Below are 17262 nucleotides of genomic sequence, written 5' to 3' on the forward strand. Positions count from 1 at the left end.
TGGCCCACCTTCCCAGGAGAAGGTCCCCTCATCCCAACTGCAGCCCTGCCCCCTGGGGGTTCCACTCTGTGTCGGAATGCCCCTTGTGCCCAGCCCTGGCGCCTTCTTAGGGCGGGAGGTTTTGCTGTCCTTCATGGAGTTGCAAGAGCGGTCGGGGCCTCCACCCCAGGGTGTGGATGAGTGGGCTGGGCTTGGTCGTCGGAGCCAAGGTGGCTGAAGCAGGGTCTTCCTCACCCTAAGGTGGCTGTAGCGGCCATGCAGGGCGAGGGGCTTCCTTGCTGCCGTGCTAGGTGGGGCGGGGCGTGGGAGGAGGAGGGGGTGTGTCTGCCGCAAGAAAGGAGCTGCAGCCGTGGGAACATGAACCGCAGGGAGCACTGGGTCAGCCTGTAGGGGCGGCAAGCAGTGGTCAGGGAAGGCTTCCTGGAGGAGGTGACATCCTCACAGGCGTGAGCCCAGGAGAGCTGTGAGAGGGCGAACGGACTTACATGGGGGTTTTAGGTGCCCCCTCAACCCCCGTGACTCCATTTACCAGCGGCTGCCGCGGAGGTCCTCCAGTGTGCTCGAGCTGCGCCAGAGCGGGGGTGGGGGTCGGCACTGAGACGCGGTGCTCGCTGGAGGCGGTTCCTGTCCAGGGTGTGCGTCCGCGTGCAGGGTGCGCGCGTGTCTTGGCCGCGCGTGGCGGCGTGTGCGGCAGGGGCGGGCAGGCGGGCGACTCGGTGACGCGGCCCAAGCGCGGCGCCGAGCGGAGCGGGCGGAGCGGGCCGGCTGGGGCGGAGCGGAGTCGTCCGCAGAGCAGCCCCTCCCGGCCGCGGCCGCCGACCCCGGCCCCCGGCCCGGCTCTATGGATAGGAGCTCCCTGCTGCAGCTCATCCAGGAGCAGGTGCGTCGCGGGGTGGTCTGGGGAGCTGGCACCGCCCCCAATGCGGCCCTCCTGCCGCTGAGCTGAGCTTGTGCAGGACCGAGCTCCCCGAGAGCCCCGCTCGGCACCCACCCCATCCCTGCACGACCTTGGCCCCTGTGTCTGGGACCCCAGGAGAGGGCTGACTGGACCAGGGCTCCTGGCTGGAGAAGGGAGAGTCCGGGGAAGGAAGGAAGGGAGGGAGGGAGGGAGAGCGGGCAGCTGGCTGGTCTTGGACCTTGGCCCTCCCCTTCCAGGATGGGTAGGGTGGAAGATGGGGTAACAGCTGAGGAGCTGGAGGACTGGGACCCAGGCACCAGTGCCCTGCCAGCTCCTGGGATCAAGCAGGGTCCCGGGGAACAGGCAGGCATGGGGCACCTGTCCCAAAAGTGCTGGGAGCCTGAGCCTGATGCTCGCAGCCAGCCTGGCCCAGCCCTTTGGTCCAGGGGTCGGGCCTGCACTCAGGCCTTGGCTGGCGGCTCCTCACTGCAGCAGCTGGACCCCGAGAACACAGGCTTCATCGGTGCGGACACCTTCGCTGGCCTGGTGCACAGCCATGAACTGCCCCTGGACCCGGCCAAGCTGGACATGCTGGTGGCCCTGGCTCAGAGCAACGAGCAGGGCCAGGTCTGCTACCAGGAGCTGGTGGACCTGGTCAGTGCCACGGTGGGCAGGCGGCAGGGGCATGGTGTCCTGGCCAGAGGAGGCGGGAAGGCGACTCCTCACTGCAGGGGGGTTTGTGGATGCGGGAAGCTGGGCGAGCCTCCCAGGGAGGGGTGCCATGGGGAGGTCCGTGGCCCACTCTCAGGTCCCTGTCCCCAGATCAGCAGCAAGCGCTCCAGCAGCTTCAAGCGGGCCATTGCTAATGGACAGCGGGCACTGCCCCGGGACGGGCTGCTGGACGAGCCGGGCCTAGGTGTCTACAAGCGGTTTGTGCGTTACGTGGCCTATGAGATCCTGCCCTGCGAGGTGGACCGCCGCTGGTACTTCTACCGTCACCGCAGCTGCCCACCCCCCGTGTTCATGGCCTCAGTCACCCTTGCCCAGGTGGGCCCCCCAGCCGCTGCCCTGGGAGCCTCCGGCGCTCCTGGCCTTGACCAGCCTAACACTCGTGTCCCCAGATCATCGTGTTCCTGTGCTACGGGGCCCGCCTCAACAAGTGGGTGCTGCAGACCTACCACCCCGAGTACATGAAGAGCCCCCTCGTGTACCACCCTGGGCACCGTGCCCGCGCCTGGCGCTTCCTCACCTACATGTTCATGCACGTTGGGTGAGTAGCGCGGCTGCCCGGTGAGCCCCCCTCCCTGCACTGCTGTTACATCGCACTGCTGTTACATCAGAAAGACTAAAGCCCCAGGGCAGGTGCAGCAACTTGAGGCGAGGGCTGGGGGTGGGGCCGGACGGCTGACCCCACCCCTTGTGCCTGTTTGCTCGTGTGGCCAGGCTGGAGCAGCTGGGGTTCAACGCTCTCCTGCAGCTGATGATCGGGGTGCCCCTGGAGATGGTGCACGGCCTGCTCCGCATCAGCCTGCTCTACCTGGCAGGCGTGCTGGCAGGTGAGGCAGGCGCGCACCCCCACCCCCTGCCCTGGCCGGCTGCACCCTCACCCGCCGCTTGCTCACACAGGCTCCCTAACTGTCTCCATCACCGACATGCGGGCCCCGGTGGTGGGAGGCTCCGGCGGGGTCTACGCCCTGTGCTCAGCACACCTGGCCAACGTCGTCATGGTAACGGGCCTGCCCGGTGGGGGGTGTGGGGAGGGGCCCCTGGTGAGCCTCACCACTTCTCATCTGCACACCCCCATAGAACTGGGCTGGGATGAGATGTCCCTACAAGTTGCTGAGGATGGTGCTGGCCTTGGTGTGCAGTGAGTAGGGGGCTGGGGGGAGGGCTGGGGGGCCTCTCAGCCTGCAGCCAGGGCACCTCCCACCTGCCGCGTCCCTCTGCAGTGAGCTCCGAGGTGGGCCGGGCCGTGTGGCTGCGCTTCTCCCCGCCGCTGCCCGCCTCGGGCCCGCAGCCCAGCTTCATGGCGCACCTGGCGGGCGCGGTGGTGGGGGTGAGCATGGGCCTGACCATCCTGCGTAGCTACGAGGAGCGCCTGCGGGACCAGTGTGGCTGGTGGGTGGTGCTGCTGGCCTACGGCACCTTCCTGCTCTTCGCCGTCTTCTGGAACGTCTTTGCCTACGACCTGCTGGGCGCCCACATCCCCCCACCGCCCTGACCGGCTACCTGAGGCTGCAGAGGCCAGGGCTCGGCATATGGTGGCCGCCCACCAGGGGCCTTCACGTCTGCCCTTTGTGAACGGACATCTCAGGGCTGCTGCGCCCCTCGGGTGTGGGTGGCCTCAGAGGAGACCCTGTCCCAGCCACCCCCCTGCCCCCAGGACTTGCGGTCTGAGCCTTTTTGGATAATTAATAAATATTTTACACAGCACCAGGGGGCTGTCCCGGGCTTTGGAGACTTGTCAGGACCCCCACACCTGCTGAACAGACCATGAGGGCCCTCCCCACCACTAGGGCCTGGACTTCCCTCCTTGTGCACCTCTGCACCTGAGGTCAGGTGTGGGAGGTGTTTCCGGGCCATGGGTGCTGTGTCTATGGGAGTTGGAGGCACCCAGGAGGGCTGGGGGCCGGGTGTGCGGTCAGACTGGGTGTGTAATCACGCATGAGTCTGGGAAGTGTTTATTGAGCTCCCATAGTGGCTGACCTACTCTTCAGCCTCCCTGCCATCCAGTGAGACCCGGAGGCCTAAGGTTGTGTAGCAGGTGAGCAGGCCTGGACTATAGCCAAGTTCACTCGGCCTGGGTCCCATGCTTCTTGGCTGGCCTAGTGTCCACGTGGGTGGCCAGGCTGGGGCCAAGGTTGGGCAGCAGGTCTGGGCACAGCCTTTGCCCCACGGCCCAGGTCCACAGTGCTGTCTCCACTAGGTGGGGAGCACACAGACTCAGGCCCAGGGGCACGGGCCACCCCAGCCTGCCCACACACAGTTCGTTCACCTTGGCTCAGAGCTGTGGCCCACTCTTGAACCTGGCCCAGGTACAGCAGGTAGTACCTGAGGGTGTACTGTGGGGCCGGCAGGCCGGGCACTGTGACCACTGCCTCATCTGACATGAAGGCCTCCATCTCGAGCTCCAGGCACCAGGACTGCTGTGAGCAGCGAGGAGAAGCAGCCAGACACCCCATCAGGACAAGCTCTGGCTCCGACTCCTGGTCCTAGAGACACACAAGGGCCCAGACTGTCTGCTTCACAGACAAGGACGCTTATGTACCCAAGTCGTGCCCACCCAACTCACCTGAGGCTGTGACTGTGGTGGGTCCACACCGCAGAGGGCAGACAGCTGGGTGACCGCGGCGCCCACATCTGGCAGGAGGCAGAAGGTGGTGGTCGAACAGTGCACAGCCAGCTCAGGGGGATTGGTGGTCACCAGCTGCTGTGAGAAGCCAGGTCAGGGTGCCCGGGGTGGTGGACCCACAGGGAGGCCCCGCCCCCACGAAGACCCGCTCTGGAGGCCCCGCCCCGCCGATGCCACGCCCCGGTGAAGACCCGCCCTACGGAGGCCCCGCCCTCGAGGCGGGCCGCCCCTCGCCGCCAGCTTCCAGGCCAGCAGCCGCTCCAGCTCCCTGTCACATGCTCTCCGCTCTGCCCCTGATGGCCGCTGGCAACTCCTCCCGATACCTGGGGAAGGGCGGTGAGGGGAGGTCCGGCCACAGGGGGCGCTCGCCCACCGATCCCTTTATCCCCTTCCACTCTACCAACGGCCCAGGGCTTCCAGCCGCACTCGGGGGTCCGCGCGCGCCCGTAGGACCTCTCGATGGCGCTCCGGAATGGCGGCCCAGCGACTGGGGTCCTTACACCCAACAGCGCGGGAAGCCACTATGTTCACGCGGAGGGGCGGGGCCGGCTGCCGGGGGCGGGGCTTCTGGGTAGGGGCTGGCTGCTGGGGGCGGGGCCTCTGGGTGGGGCGGCCTGTTGGGGGCGGGGCGTCTGCCGATGGGGCGGGCTGCTGGGGGCGGGGCTGGCTGCCGGGGGAAGGGCCTCTGGATGGGGCCCGCTGCTTGGGGAGGGGTCTCTGCGCGTTGCGGCGGGGGCGGAACGCCAGGTGGTCGGGACAGGCTGTTGGGGGAGTGCGCCCTCAGCGAACCAAGGCATCTCACTGGGAAAGTCGAATGTGTGTGGCGGTCGCCGCCGAGGCCGGTTCCGAAGAGGCCTCAGCAGGGCGGGCCAGGGCCTCCGCGAACGCCGACCCTTAAGAGCGCCGAGCGAGGGAACCGGAGTGTTCCTCCCAGCCCCCGACGCCGCGGGCCTAGCGTCCCCGTCCAGGCTGATTGGGCGCACGCGCGGCCCCACTCGCCCCCACCCGTGCGTCCCCGCTGGTCCCGCCCCCGGCCGGAAGTTCCGGCGGTGGAGCTGGGCCGGGCCCGAGAGGATCGCGGGTTCGGGCTGCGGGGCTCGGGCTGCAGGCGCTGGGCCGCCAGGCGCGGAGCTTGGGAGCGCAGCCCAGGCCGTGCCGCGCGGCGCCATGAAGGGCAAGGAGGAGAAGGAGGGCGGCGCGCGGCTGGGCGCTGGCGGCGGAAGCCCCGAGAAGAGCCCGAGTGCGCAGGAGCTCAAGGAGCAGGGCAACCGTCTGTTCGTGGGCCGAAAGTACCCGGAGGCGGCGGCCTGCTACGGCCGCGCGATCGTGAGTGCGCTCGCGCGGGAAGGGCGGCGGCGGCGGCGGCGGCGGCGCCGGGGAGGGCCGGGCCCGTGCCCGGCTGGCCCCACCGAGGGTCTGGTTCCTCTGCGGGGCATGTCCTGGGCTCCTAAAGCCCAGCCGTGGTTCCCGAGCCCAGCGCCGGGTGTCGGAGAACGAGGGTGGGATGCTGGATGGAGGCCGGCCGGGTCGGGGGGAGGGCAGGGGCCCTCGCCCCTTGAGGATCCCAGGTCCAAAGCCTGGACTCTCCAAAGATTTGGAAAACTTTACAAAACCAAGTGGAGTCAAGCGGATAGGCTCAGCCAGTACTCCACTGTCTGCAGATCCTTGGATCCAGGGGCTTTGACGACTGAGAAGCCTAGTTTCTTGATTCTAGCCAGAGCGCAGAAGCTGGGACGGGCCGTGGGACAGAGGGGGCGCGCTGAGCCTACACCCTCATGCGGCTGGCCCGGCCTTGGTCCCTAGACCCGGAACCCGCTGGTGGCCGTATATTACACCAACCGTGCCCTGTGCTACCTGAAGATGCAGCAGCACGAGCAGGCCCTGGCCGACTGCCGGCGCGCCCTGGAACTGGACGGGCAGTCTGTGAAGGCGCACTTCTTCCTGGGGCAGTGCCAGCTGGAGATGGAGAGCTATGATGAGGCCATCGCCAATCTGCAGCGAGGTTGGCTGACAAGCTGCCCGGTTGTGGGGCCCCTGGGGCCAGGCGGGTGGACTGGCCAGAGAGTGACCTGAAGCCCCCGTTCCCCAGCTTACAGCCTGGCCAAGGAGCAGCGGCTGAACTTCGGGGACGACATCCCCAGCGCTCTTCGAATCGCGAAGAAGAAGCGCTGGAATAGCATCGAGGAGCGGCGCATCCACCAGGAGAGCGAGCTGCACTCCTACCTCTCCAGGCTCATTGCCGCGGAGCGTGAGAGGTGGGACCCTCACCCCAGGTCGCCCTGTCTTGGGATAATTCTGAATCACCAACTACCAACATGAGCGTTTATTGAAGGTTTCACTGGCGAGCAGAAAACGTGGGGAAGAAGCATGAATGTTAGCCCTGAGGTTGGGGTGTGGTCAGACATCTGGCCAGGTCCATCTCTTACTGGCTCCTGGTCAACCCCCAGGGAGCTGGAAGAGTGCCAGCGGAACCACGAGGGTGATGAGGACGACAGCCACGTCCGGGCCCAGCAGGCCTGCATTGAGGCTAAGCATGTGAGGGTGCCCCCCTCCCACATGTGGGTCTGTGTGTGTGCACCTGGCGTGGGAGCATCCCCGCCTTGTGTTGGGTCTGTGCCCCATGGAGGAGGGAGGTGGGGTGTCCCGCACAAGTGCAGTGCTCAACTCTTCACAGGACAAGTACATGGCAGACATGGACGAGCTCTTCTCTCAGGTGGACGAGAAGAGGAAGGTGAGTGTCTGTCACTTGCTGCGGTGGGTGGCAGGTGCTGGAGCAGTGCCCCTTCCCAGCCTCTGATCGTGTGCCCCTGTGCCACAGAAGCGTGACATCCCCGACTACCTGTGTGGTAAGATCAGCTTTGAGCTGATGCGGGAGCCGTGCATCACGCCCAGTGGCATCACCTACGACCGCAAGGACATCGAGGAGCACCTGCAGGTGAGGCTGCGGCTGGGGGAGCAGGGCCAGCAGCATGGTCCTGGGCCCACTGACTGCCCTCTGCCCTTCTTGTCACTGCAGCGCGTGGGTCATTTTGACCCCGTGACCCGGAGCCCCCTGACCCAGGAACAGCTCATCCCCAACCTGGCCATGAAGGAAGTCATTGACGCATTCATCTCTGAGAATGGCTGGGTGGAGGACTACTGAGATGCCTTGCCCTGCCCAGCATCCTGGTCCAGGAGAGCCCTGGGCGGAAGCCCTCCACCCCTGTACATAGTTTGTGTTGCTGGCCACCCTGGCCCCTTCCAAGTTCAAGTTCTGCTGTTGGGCTCTGGACTATTCCCCCTCTCAGCATAGCTCTTGCTGGGCCGTGATTGTCCTCCTTTGTGGGCTGGAAAAGCAGGTGAGGGTGGGCTGGGCTGAAGCCACTGCCGCCACTGTCTGTGTAATAAAATCCATGAGCACGAGATGGGACGTGCTGGTGTGTGGCAGGCATGCCTGCCAGCTGCTTTGGCTAGCCGAGGAAGGTGGAGATGAAGACGCTGGTGTCAAGGTTGAGTGTGGCATGCCACCAGCGGTCAGGGAAGTACAGCACCTGGTGGAGAAAAGGGGTGCAGCACAGATTAGCTGGGGGCCTCTGGCCTGGCCTGGCCCTCTCCTGCCAGCCACTGACCTCACCAGCCCGGATGGTACACTCCAGGGGCCGTGCAGACGGTGGCAGGGCTGGATATGTGTCCCGGAGCCAGGCCAGCGTGGTCTTGTTGGGGTGGAACTCTGGTGTCTTCTCAGGTGGGTAGAGGAACCAGCGCTGGGGGCAGGAGCAGCAGCGTCACCCTTGCCTGTTTTGGTCACCGAGCCCCAAAGCTCAACCCCAACCCTGTGCTGACCTTACGGCCGTAGATCACCTCCGAGTACCCGGGCCCATGCCAGTGGAAGGGCACCCCCGAGCCAGCTCCTGTGGGGTTATGAGCACCTGGTGACCAAGCCATTTTGTACCCACCCTCAGAAACCTCACTCCTCCCCAGTCCTGAGCAGCGTTCACCTGCGATTCCAAAGCTGTAAGCTGGAGCGGTTCCCAGCAGGCCAAATGGGGGTGGGGAGTAGTGCCGAAAGAGAGAGGCCCACTCGGTGAAGTTGTTGTCCCCGAAGAAGTACAGGGTGTCTGCCAGTAGAGACGGTGGGGGCAGGGATCCTGGCACCTGGAAACTCCAGGCGTCCCCACCCCCTACCGCCACCTAGGGCTGACTCACCATTGCCCAGGGAGGTGGGGTCCTGGGGGTGCAGCAGCTGCTCCACATACTCCTGGAACGGCAAGTCCACTGCAGGAGAGGGACGGGTCAGGACCGGCTGGTCCAGCCGTCCCGGTGCTGGCACACGGGCGGGCGCAGGGGCGGGGCCGCTCACCTTTCTGGTAGGAGTAGGTGTTGGCGGTACTCAGGCGGACCACTCTGTCCCCAAACGAGGCCAGCAGCCTTTCGCGGGAGCACAGGGCCCGGAACCTCTGCGGGGGCGGGGAGGGGGCTTAGTGGCCGGACCCAGCAGGGGCAAGAGTGGCCGGGGACGGGCGCGCGCTCACCGAGTTGTCCGTGAGTCCCTGCAGGATAACGGGCCTGACGAAGGCGTACCTGGAAAGAAATGCAGAGTCGCGGCCAGGTCCGACCGTCACCCTCGCCGCCCCCGCCCCACACGCGCGCGCGAGATCAGGGAAGGCGGCCTTGGGCGGTCCGGGCAGACGGGCGTGTGAACAGAGCCCGACCTCCGCGATCAAGGAAGCACGTACTGCTGCACGAACTCGGCGTAGGTGAGGTCGGCCCGACGCTCCACCGTGCAGCGCTCCTCCTCCGCCACGGCCCCCGGCCCGCCCGGGCGCCTGCGGGCACAGCTGGGTCAGCCCGCGCCCCGCCCGCCGCACGTGCCCCCACCGCCCCGGCCCCTCCCGGGCCGCTCACCACCCGCCGTCGCCCTCCTCCCCGGAGCCCGGTAGAGCCACAGCCGCCAACGCCCAGAGCGCGAGCAGCCGCGACGCCGGCGCCATGAGCCCGGCGCCCTCAGACAGCCGCGTTGCACGCCGGGAACCTCGGGCCCGTCCGCCAACCATTGGCCGGCAGCTTCGTCGTCGTGGCAACGGCCGGCAGCCGGGACGGACCCCGGAAGTGAGCTCCTTTGGCCCGCCCCGGAAGAGGCCTCTACGGGAACGCGGGGAAGGCGGCCAGAGAGCGACTATTGGCGCCGCCGGTTACCATGGCGACAGCGCCGAAAGCCCCCGCCCGCCAGCAGCACCGCGGGCATACGGCGGACTCGCCGCGCGATGAGGTGACACGCAGTGCTGACAGCGGCTCCACTTCCTTTATTGGGGTCTCAGCCTCCGCCCGTCTCGGGCACAAGACCACGCGGAGTTCTGCACGCGGTCGGCCGGGCAGTCAGGTCCCCGGGCCCCAGGCAAGCCCAGCAGATGCCCCGTCAGGAGTACTCGCAGAGGTGGCCGCAGCCCGCGGGACAGTGGGAGCTGCCTTCCAGCCATTTCATGATGTGCTGCAGGTGGCCGCCGTGGCTGCAGCCCTGGCACCACACGAACAGACCCTTGACCACGTGGTGGCAGACGGCACACATGCTAGCGCAGCGGTGGCACCTGGGGGCGGGCAGGAGGGAGGGCGCCTGAGCGGGGGCTCCTGCGCTGCCTGCAGGCCCCTGCCCCAGCTCCCAACCCCACTGCCCCACCTGTCGCAGACCCAGCCCCGGCTGCTCATGGGCCGCTTGCAGTGGCTGCAGTTGACGTGCAGGGTGGTGGAGGCCTGGTTGAGGCAGCTGACGGCGCGGCTAGTGCTCAGCTTGACCACCTCGTTGGACACGTTCCAGAGGCGGAAGCGCTGCAGTAGGTCGATGTAGGAAGTGTACCAGTGCTCCTGGGGGAGGGAGCGCCCGGTGGTCAGGGTCTGGGTGCCAGGGGCGGCGCTGCAGAGGGGGGAGGCCCCGCCCACCACACACCTGGGTCTGCTCGTCGATGTCCTTGCGCACCCGTTCACCCAGGATAATGAGCACAGATACAGCCATCTGCACGTCGCCCTGCTCAGCGTAGAAATGCAGCATGTCGCGCACCAGCACGCTGAAGAAGTCAGGTGGCAGGCGGCTGTCGTAAAGTGCGTGTGAGACAGACAGGAGCGAGAAACAGGAGTCCACGGGGGCCAGGGAGGCCACATCCGCCTCGCTGCCGCTCACGTGCGGGGAGTCGGCCTTGTCCTGCAGGTGCTCGGGCCCGGGAGGTGTGTCCACGATCTCGTGGCGCAGTGGAAAGGCCTCCTGCGGCAGCACACACTCAGGCTCCTCGGCTGGGAGGCAGGGACCAGCAGCAGCTCTGAGTCTCTGTCCTCCATTCACCTCTGAACCCCACCCTGCCCAGACCCCCACTCACGGTGCGCGTGTTCTGGATCCAGCAGGTACAGCTCGTCCTCCTCACCCTCCACATCACCCAGCAGGTAGTCGGCAGGTACGTCGCTGCCCTCGGTTTCCTCGTTATCTGCCCGACAATGGGGTGGGCGTTCAGGGTCCTCTGGGACACCCCCACCCCTCTCCCGTCAGCACCCCAGCCTACCCTCGTTGGTGATGAGTGTGGCCGAGGAGTCGAGCAGAACTGTATCGCTCCGTGCATCTCCTTTGCTGCGGTCCAGCCGCGCCTCACTGCCCAACCCTGGGGCCATATCCTTCAGATTGAAACTGGGGGCAGGAAGGGCGGGCCCATGGGTGGGGGGGGCTCGAGCAGCCCCAGCCCCTGGGGAGAGCTGCCCCCGGCATCTACCTGTTCATGAGGGGCAGGCCACAGGAGCCACCCTTGCCCACGCTGTGGTTGAGGTTCGCAGTGGGCACCAGGCCAGGGCTGCAGTAGATGATCCGCAGCATGGTCCACGTTTGCGCCACCTAGGGGCGGGCACTGGTCACTTGTGGGCGTCCTGGACACCCAGCACCCCATGCAGGTCCCCCTCTGCCTGGACAGAATCACAAGCCCTCAGCATTCAGCTGCCCCAGGTACCCAATGTCCAGGCCCACCCCAAGTAGGAAAGCTGAGGCTCATAGGAAAGACAAAAATCTCAGGCACTGCCCTAGAGCAGCACAGAGGGAAACAGAACTGGGTGGTGGGGACCTGTGGGGCAGCCAGAGATGGGCATGGGAGCGGCAGCTCACAGCTCCACCACTGCTGGTGCGGGGAGAGCTCCATAAACAAGAGGGCAGAACAGAAAGCTTGAGTCACACGACTCCCCAGACCACCCCACAGAGGACAGTCCTGGGTCTGGCCCACCCTGGAGCCCTGGCCCTGTGTGATCCTGACACCCTCAGCGATCCGGGGCAAGGGCTGTTGGTGTGACCGGCTGGAATCCACTGCGGAGCTTGAGGTCGGGGGGTGGGCACAGCTGACAGATGAACAAGCCCCTGCCCTGAGGTCATGGCCCCGGGGCCCCCAGGCTCAACACCTACCTACCTGGTTGCGGCCAAGCTCTCGAGCCACCTTTGCATTGTGGTCACAGAGCTCTGCCAGTGGCCGGCCAGCCAGCGCGTAACGCTCAGCTGTGTCTACAAACCAGCGCATGCTGCCGCCACCCGGCTCTGTCTCAAAGACACTGAGGGCGCTGGAGGCCAAGCCTGCGAAGGGCTCGGCAGGGTCCAGCTTGCGCTTAAAGAAGATGGGGTGGCGCCGGTCGCCAGTGTAGGGCTTGCGCCCCGACTCGGCAGCCACTAGGCTTTCCTTGGCGGCGAAGGCCAGGTCCCCGAAGAGGCCGTAGCAGAGGCCCTCGGGGTTGGCACGCTCGACAGGCTGGCTGGCATCGCGGAATAGGTGCTGGCACAGTGAGCTGTCCTTGGACCCAGACAGCAGGAAGGAGGGGTCGTGGGGGTGGCGCCAGGCGATTCCCGTAGTGACGTCTCGGTGCTCCTCAAACATGGCAGCTGGCACGAAGGGCCGGCGCACATCCCAGACGTAGATGTTGTGGTCCACCATCATGGAGCACGTAGCCAGGTGGTGGCGGCACTCAGGCCGCCACTTGACACGGGCCACTGAGGCGATGGTCTGCACACAGTGCATCTCCTTGGCACGATGTGTGGTCATGTCCCAGACCTTCACCATCTTGTCGCGCCCTCCTGTGGCCAACCAGCCCCTGTGGGAAGGCCCACCCAAACCCTCAGTGGCCTTTCCTGTGGAGAGGGGACCCCCTAGCTCTGCTGCTCCGGACTGACTCACAAGTCTGAGGCAGTGAGAGCTTACTGTCAACCTGCTGCCCCCTGCATCCCATGCCACACCTATCCTCAGGGTGCCAGTCGCAGCAGAAGACGGGTCCATTGTGGGCTGTGAACATCCTCTCACACCGGTCGGGACGCCGGATGTCCCAGAGCTGCACGTTGCCATTCTCGAAGGTGGAAGCAAAGGTGAAGTAGTCCCGGATACTGAACTGCACATCCCGCACGCTCTCAGACTGGCCTGCAGGCAGGGGATCGATGCAGGGGAGGTGACGGGGCTGGCCCACGAGGTGCACCCTCAGAGCAGCTGTGGCATGGTGTCACACACCTGCCTGTGGCCCAGAACACAGGCCCAGAGGGTAGACTGGACATCCCCAAGATCTGCCCAAGAAAGCAGCCACACGCAGTCGCCACAAGAGCCTGGGCCCGGGAGCAGGACACCAGGTGGTTTTTAACACATACTCCCAGGCCTCATTTGCCCTAGATTCTGCTTCCTGCATCGGTCCCTGAGCAAAGCTGTGGTGCATTCTCAGGATGCAGCAGCTGAGCACTGGGCGAGCAGGAACCCACCCAGGCATAACCCACCCCACGGCCCTGTGGGAGGCCCGAGCAGGAACCCACCCAGCCATAACCCACCCCACGGCCCTGTGGGAGGCGCAAGGAGGTGTTGACGAGGGTGCCCCAGCCTCGGCCCAGTCCCTTCACCTGAAGCTGGAACTGCCTGGTCCGCCCCAAAGGACTGGATGAGTCAGGGTCCAGGTCCACCCTAGGGCACCACCACACCAAGAGACTTCGAGGGCGGTACCCAACCTTCCTCTAGGGCCCACCAGGGGAGGCAGCTCAAGATGTGTTTTTTTTTTTGAGATGGAGTCTCCCTCTGTCACCCAGGCTGGAGTGCAGTGGCATGATCTTGGCTCACTGCAATCTCCGCCTCCCGGGTTCAAGCCATTCTCCTGCCCCAGCCTCCCGAGTAGCTAGGATTATAGGTGCGTGCCACCAGGCCTGGCTAATTTTTTGTTTTGTATTTTTAGTAGAGATGGGGTTTCACCATGTTAGCCAGGGTGGTCTCAATCTCCTGACCTCATGATCGGCCCGCCTCAGCCTACCAAAGTGCTGGGATTACAGGCGTGAGCCACCGTGCCTGGCCAGGATCTGTCTAAAGTGGCCCGTAAATTCTCTGAGTCCCTTGAGGGCTCCGCCTTGTGCTTCATACCTAGTCTCCTCCAGGTGAACAAGGGAGAGCTGGTTCAGGTCAGCCATCGGGGAGCTGGGCCTGTTAGGAAAAGGGTCCCGGGGCACTGGACAGCAAACCCACCTCCTCTGCCTCCCTGGGCCAGGAAACCTGGAAGTCCTGGTGGACCTCCTGCTATGAGGCAGCCTCTGCAGCTCCGAGGTGAGGGAAGAGAGTCATGCAGTGGCTCTCTGCTCATCACCGGGGCTGGCTGGGAGACCGCTGGGGCTCTGCCCTCCCTTACCCCACAGCTAGCCTCAATTTCTGTTGGTCTCATCTCTTGCCTCTTCCCACTTCACTGCCCTGGCTCACATGCAGTCCAGCCCAACCTGCCCCAACCCTCCCGTGCTGATTCCCTTTCCCCCTGAGAAAGCCCTCTGAGTGATCCTGAGGGCCTCTGATGCACGGAGCCCTTCTCCACCTGCATGGACAGGCTGGGCACTGGCAGAGATGCCCACCTGCCCTGACCCGCCTCTGTGGCCTCACCCGAGAAGGTGCTGACAGAGTCCTTTCTGCGGAGGTCAAAGCACTTCATGAAGCCATCCTGGGAGCCACTGAGCAGCACGTGGGCTTCAGTGGGGTGGAAGCACACTTTGTTCACCGTGCGCTTGTGTTCTGTGAACAGCTGGTCCTGCTTGTTGCGGGACGGCCGGCCCAGGTTCCACGTGACCACCACACCATTGGTGGCTGCTGTGGCCAGCAGGTTCTCATCCATCTGGTGCCACACCACGTCAGCGCAGCTCAGATTAAGTGAAGGCTTACGCCCCACACGCAGGTTCAGCTTCTCCACGAACTGTTCCTCCTCGATGGCATAGATCTTGAAAATGCTACGGCCCGCCACGACCACCTGGGCTGCGTCACGGCACACACTGATGGCATTGGCGGGAGCGTCCAGGTGGCAATGCATGGTGCGACCCGTCAGCACGCTGCCACCCAGGGCTGTGGTCACACGGGACATCTTCTCCATGGCTGCACAGGTGATGAGGTCAGGGGTTAGGAGGTCAGTGAGGTGGGCTGGTCTGGTCAGCCTGGGTGGGTCATCAGTTCAGACCTTTCACCCAGGTTGGGACCCCAGAACTGCTTGGGCCCGGGCTGGTCAGTTTTAGTGAGCCAGTCCAGGGCTGTCTATCAACCGATCAGCCTGACAGGCAAGCTCAAATTCACTGGAGTCCGTCAGTCCAGTCCATCACCCTGGCTGAGCGGTGAGAGGGCTCCCTAGCTTCCCTTAGGCCTGTCAGTTTCATGTCTGACTTCCATGGAAGACCCTAGCTGGACATTCCCGGCCCAGGCCACCTCTCGGTCCCCCTATCAGCCAGATCCGGGCAGTCACTAAACCCTCGGTCAGTCAATCCCAGCAGGGGAGCGAGGAAACTCCCGCCGTCCGCACTGTCAGCCCTGGGGGCCTCCGAGGGCGGCGGGGCTCTAGGGAGGAACAAAAGAGGGGAGGGAACAGAGGGCTAGAGGGGCCCGAGGGCTCAGGCATTAGACGCGAGAAGGGCCCAGAGGGACATCAAGGACCGAGCTACTCAAGAAGCTCGAGGTGTCTGGCGGGACCGGAGGCAGGAGAGAAGCCGGCGACCCGGAGAATAGGGTTCCTGGGAGAGGCGCAGAGGTTCCCCGGCGCAGTGGCGCGGGGGAGCGGACGCTGCGGGACGAGAACCACAGGGCCCGGGGCAGCCGTTCTCGCCGCGCGAACCCCAATCTTTTACTAAAAGCGCACGGCTATCCGGAACCGCCGCGCCGGAAGACGCTGTCTTTCCTGCCCCTCGCCGGAAGTGGTCCGTTCTTACCCTCCCCGTTCAGGTAGTGGGAACAGACTCTCGCCCCACACCAGGAAAGTTCCGGGTCTGGAAGCTGCGTTGGCTGAGGCCGGGAGAGGCCCAGGACTGGAGTCTGCGGGCCTCCCTGAGCGTCGCCATTGCGCTTCGGTGCTGTGCTTGTGTGTTGTTTATTTATTTATTTAAACGGAGTCTCGCTCAGTCGCCCAGGCTGGAGTACAGTGGCGGGACCTCGGCTCACTGCAAGCTCCACCTCCCAGGTTCAAGCGACTCTCCTGCCTCAGCCTCCCGAGTAGTTGGCACTACAGGCGCCCAGCACCACGCCCGGCTAATTTTGTATTTTTAGTAGAGACGAGGTTTCACCATGTTGGCCAGGCGGCTCTCAAACTCCTGAACTCAAGCGATCCTCTGGCTTCAGCCTCCCAAACTGCTGGGATTGCAGGTGTGAGCCACCGCGCCTGGTCTGTGTTTTTTAAGTCTCAATTTCAGTATGTTAATACCATCTCCTATTCCAATCCCCAGGTTCATCATGACGTCTGGTCATCCCTCGACAGGTTCCGAGCTTCCCCTCCTTCCTCACTCCTGCGACCTCAGGAGCAGCCTCCCAACAGCTTTCCTGGGTCCGTCGTTCCCCTCTGATCTGAAACCCGCACGGAAGTCAGGTACCAGGTCTTCTGCCTGAGGCCTCTGGCAGCTCCCACTCTGCTGTGAATGAACCCCCAACACCTGGCCTCTGCCTTCCCCTGTGTACCTCCAGCCACAGCAACTTCCACCCCCATTCCCAGCCCACCAAGCCCTTTCCTGTCTCGGGGACGTTGCGCATGCGATGCCTCCTCCACAGAGAGGACCTCCCTGACCACTGTCCTAATGGGCCTTTCCATCACTGTGGCCTCCACGGCACTTGTCACCACCCATTCGTTTGTTTACTGGTTGTTGGTCACATACGAGTGTGAATTCCACCAGGGCAGGAATCACATTCTGGCTCAGTCCCCACCGAATGCTCAGTGCCTGACACACTTGTTCAACCAGTTGCCCTCTTTCTTTTTTCAAAACGTTTTGAAATGGAGTTTTGCTCTTCTTGCCCAGGCTGGAGTGCAGTGGTGCGATCTTGGCTCACTGCAACCTCCGCCTCCCGGGTTCAAGCGATTCTCCTGCCTCAGCTTCCTGAGTAGCTGGGATTACAGGCATGCGCCACCATGCTGGGCTAATTTTGTATTTTTAGTAGAGACTGGGCTTCTCCATGTTGCTCAGGCTGGTCTCAAATTCCCGACCTCAGGTGATCCACCCGCCTTGGCCTCCCAAAGTGCTAGAATTACAGGTGTGAGCCACCGTGCCCAGTCTCTTTTTAAAATTTTTTGAGACGGAGTTTTGCTGTTTCACCCAGGTTGGAGTGAGGTGGCGCAATCTCAGCTCACAGCAGCCTCCACCCCTTGGGTTCAAGTGATTCTGCCTCAGCCTCCGTAGTAGCTGGGATTACAGGCAACCACCACCACGCCTGGTTAATTTTTTATATATTTAGTAGAGACAGGGTTTCACCATATTGGCCAGGCTGGTCTCGAACTCCTGATCTCAGGTGATCCACCCCCCCCCCCCCGCTTTGGCCTCCCTAAGTGCTAGGATTACAGGCGTGAGCCACCGTGCCCAGCCTCAGTTACCCTCTTTCGACCTTTCTTCCCTGGGCGTCAGACATTGCTATTGGTGCATTGTGTAATCTTTTGCGACATCCTTGTCCCTGCCTGTTACTCTGTGCATAGAATAGGGCTCATTTCTGCTTCTCCGGATGGGTGGGCTAGAGTCTAGATACTTTGGAGGGAATATTATGTGTAGTGACTTTAGTGTCGTCTC

At 64.3% G+C, this 17262-nt stretch overlaps 5 protein-coding genes and 1 long non-coding RNA gene across 16 annotated transcripts; 3 read left to right on the top strand and 3 right to left on the bottom strand.

Moving 5' to 3' along the window:
- Nucleotides 1–728: 728 nt before the first annotated feature.
- On the top strand, nucleotides 729–3331 carry RHBDL1 (rhomboid like 1). 6 transcript variants are annotated; one of them, XM_015125229.3, is made up of 8 exons: nucleotides 729–880; nucleotides 1391–1552; nucleotides 1721–1945; nucleotides 2020–2168; nucleotides 2342–2454; nucleotides 2525–2625; nucleotides 2705–2765; nucleotides 2848–3331. In XM_015125229.3, the coding sequence occupies exons 1-8, from the start codon at nucleotides 842–844 to the stop codon at nucleotides 3117–3119; spliced, it is 1122 nt and encodes a 373-aa protein (XP_014980715.1). In that variant the 5' UTR covers nucleotides 729–841; the 3' UTR covers nucleotides 3120–3331. The 6 variants fall into 6 exon arrangements, with proteins under 6 accessions (XP_014980715.1, XP_077841099.1, XP_077841097.1 ...); XM_077984973.1 differs by having other exon boundaries at nucleotides 1394–1552; XM_077984971.1 differs by having other exon boundaries at nucleotides 1391–1945.
- Nucleotides 3332–3563: 232 nt separating this feature from the next.
- On the bottom strand, nucleotides 3564–5419 carry LOC106994901 (uncharacterized). The gene is made up of 6 exons (XM_077987059.1): nucleotides 5053–5419; nucleotides 4887–5011; nucleotides 4574–4771; nucleotides 4191–4325; nucleotides 3950–4110; nucleotides 3564–3820 (listed from the first exon to the last, which is right to left on the bottom strand). The coding sequence occupies exons 1-6, from the start codon at nucleotides 5417–5419 to the stop codon at nucleotides 3724–3726; spliced, it is 1083 nt and encodes a 360-aa protein (XP_077843185.1). The 3' UTR covers nucleotides 3564–3723.
- On the top strand, nucleotides 5290–9025 carry STUB1 (STIP1 homology and U-box containing protein 1). Of its 5 annotated transcripts, NM_001257558.1 has the most exon segments (14): nucleotides 5364–5576; nucleotides 6054–6252; nucleotides 6340–6505; nucleotides 6698–6785; nucleotides 6925–6981; nucleotides 7069–7185; nucleotides 7267–7777; nucleotides 7856–7993; nucleotides 8073–8139; nucleotides 8227–8347; nucleotides 8436–8504; nucleotides 8590–8686; nucleotides 8762–8805; nucleotides 8961–9025. In NM_001257558.1, coding segments are annotated over 7 exon segments (912 nt in total). In that variant the 5' UTR covers nucleotides 5364–5417; the 3' UTR covers nucleotides 7393–7777; nucleotides 7856–7993; nucleotides 8073–8139; nucleotides 8227–8347; nucleotides 8436–8504; nucleotides 8590–8686; nucleotides 8762–8805; nucleotides 8961–9025.
- Nucleotides 7678–9220, bottom strand: JMJD8 (jumonji domain containing 8). Its single transcript, NM_001194835.2, is given in 8 exon segments — nucleotides 7678–7780; nucleotides 7859–7993; nucleotides 8073–8140; nucleotides 8228–8347; nucleotides 8436–8504; nucleotides 8590–8686; nucleotides 8762–8810; nucleotides 9135–9220. Coding segments are annotated over 8 exon segments (705 nt in total). The 3' UTR covers nucleotides 7678–7699.
- A 292-nt stretch (nucleotides 9221–9512) lies between these two features.
- WDR24 (WD repeat domain 24) lies at nucleotides 9513–14945 on the bottom strand. The gene is made up of 9 exons (XM_001086869.5): nucleotides 14126–14945; nucleotides 12472–12649; nucleotides 11657–12329; nucleotides 10979–11097; nucleotides 10775–10896; nucleotides 10595–10699; nucleotides 10171–10511; nucleotides 9904–10088; nucleotides 9513–9814 (listed from the first exon to the last, which is right to left on the bottom strand). The coding sequence occupies exons 1-9, from the start codon at nucleotides 14604–14606 to the stop codon at nucleotides 9646–9648; spliced, it is 2373 nt and encodes a 790-aa protein (XP_001086869.4). The 5' UTR covers nucleotides 14607–14945; the 3' UTR covers nucleotides 9513–9645.
- A 514-nt stretch (nucleotides 14946–15459) lies between these two features.
- Nucleotides 15460–17067, top strand: LOC114674436 (uncharacterized). Of its 2 annotated transcripts, none has more exons than XR_013411279.1 (3): nucleotides 15460–15677; nucleotides 15767–15859; nucleotides 15940–17067. It is a non-coding gene; the product is annotated as an uncharacterized LOC114674436 (long non-coding RNA). The 2 variants fall into 2 exon arrangements; XR_013411280.1 differs by having other exon boundaries at nucleotides 15463–15677; nucleotides 15764–15859.
- The last annotated feature ends 195 nt before the right edge of the window (nucleotides 17068–17262 follow it).

This window comes from Macaca mulatta, chromosome 20 (genome assembly GCF_049350105.2).
Source record: "Macaca mulatta isolate MMU2019108-1 chromosome 20, T2T-MMU8v2.0, whole genome shotgun sequence".
Taxonomy (NCBI): Eukaryota; Metazoa; Chordata; class Mammalia; order Primates; family Cercopithecidae; genus Macaca; species Macaca mulatta.

What these genes read in the sequence shown, in the direction of transcription:
- RHBDL1 (XM_015125228.3), top strand. Translation starts at nt 1,157, where the DNA reads ATGGGTAGGGTGGAAGATGGGGTAACAGCTGAGGAGCTGGAGGACTGG. An exon ending in CCTCAGTCACCCTTGCCCAG is followed by an intron (nt 1,946 to 2,019) that starts GTGGGCCCCCCA and finishes TCGTGTCCCCAG; the next exon opens with ATCATCGTGTTCCTGTGCTA. An exon ending in CCTGGCAGGCGTGCTGGCAG is followed by an intron (nt 2,455 to 2,524) that starts GTGAGGCAGGCG and finishes TTGCTCACACAG; the next exon opens with GCTCCCTAACTGTCTCCATC.
- STUB1 (XM_077983498.1), top strand. Translation starts at nt 5,418, where the DNA reads ATGAAGGGCAAGGAGGAGAAGGAGGGCGGCGCGCGGCTGGGCGCTGGC. An exon ending in CCTGCTACGGCCGCGCGATC is followed by an intron (nt 5,577 to 6,053) that starts GTGAGTGCGCTC and finishes CTTGGTCCCTAG; the next exon opens with ACCCGGAACCCGCTGGTGGC. An exon ending in CATCGCCAATCTGCAGCGAG is followed by an intron (nt 6,253 to 6,339) that starts GTTGGCTGACAA and finishes CCCGTTCCCCAG; the next exon opens with CTTACAGCCTGGCCAAGGAG.
- LOC106994901 (XM_077987059.1), bottom strand. Translation starts at nt 5,419, where the DNA reads ATGGCGCCGCGCGGCACGGCCTGGGCTGCGCTCCCAAGCTCCGCGCCT. An exon ending in CCCTCACCGCCCTTCCCCAG is followed by an intron (nt 4,326 to 4,573) that starts GTATCGGGAGGA and finishes TTCTCACAGCAG; the next exon opens with CTGGTGACCACCAATCCCCC. An exon ending in GCCCCACAGTACACCCTCAG is followed by an intron (nt 3,821 to 3,949) that starts GTACTACCTGCT and finishes CTCCCCACCTAG; the next exon opens with TGGAGACAGCACTGTGGACC.
- WDR24 (XM_001086869.5), bottom strand. Translation starts at nt 14,606, where the DNA reads ATGGAGAAGATGTCCCGTGTGACCACAGCCCTGGGTGGCAGCGTGCTG. An exon ending in CTCTGTCAGCACCTTCTCGG is followed by an intron (nt 12,650 to 14,125) that starts GTGAGGCCACAG and finishes CCCTGCCTGCAG; the next exon opens with GCCAGTCTGAGAGCGTGCGG. An exon ending in ACATCGACGAGCAGACCCAG is followed by an intron (nt 10,089 to 10,170) that starts GTGTGTGGTGGG and finishes TCCCTCCCCCAG; the next exon opens with GAGCACTGGTACACTTCCTA.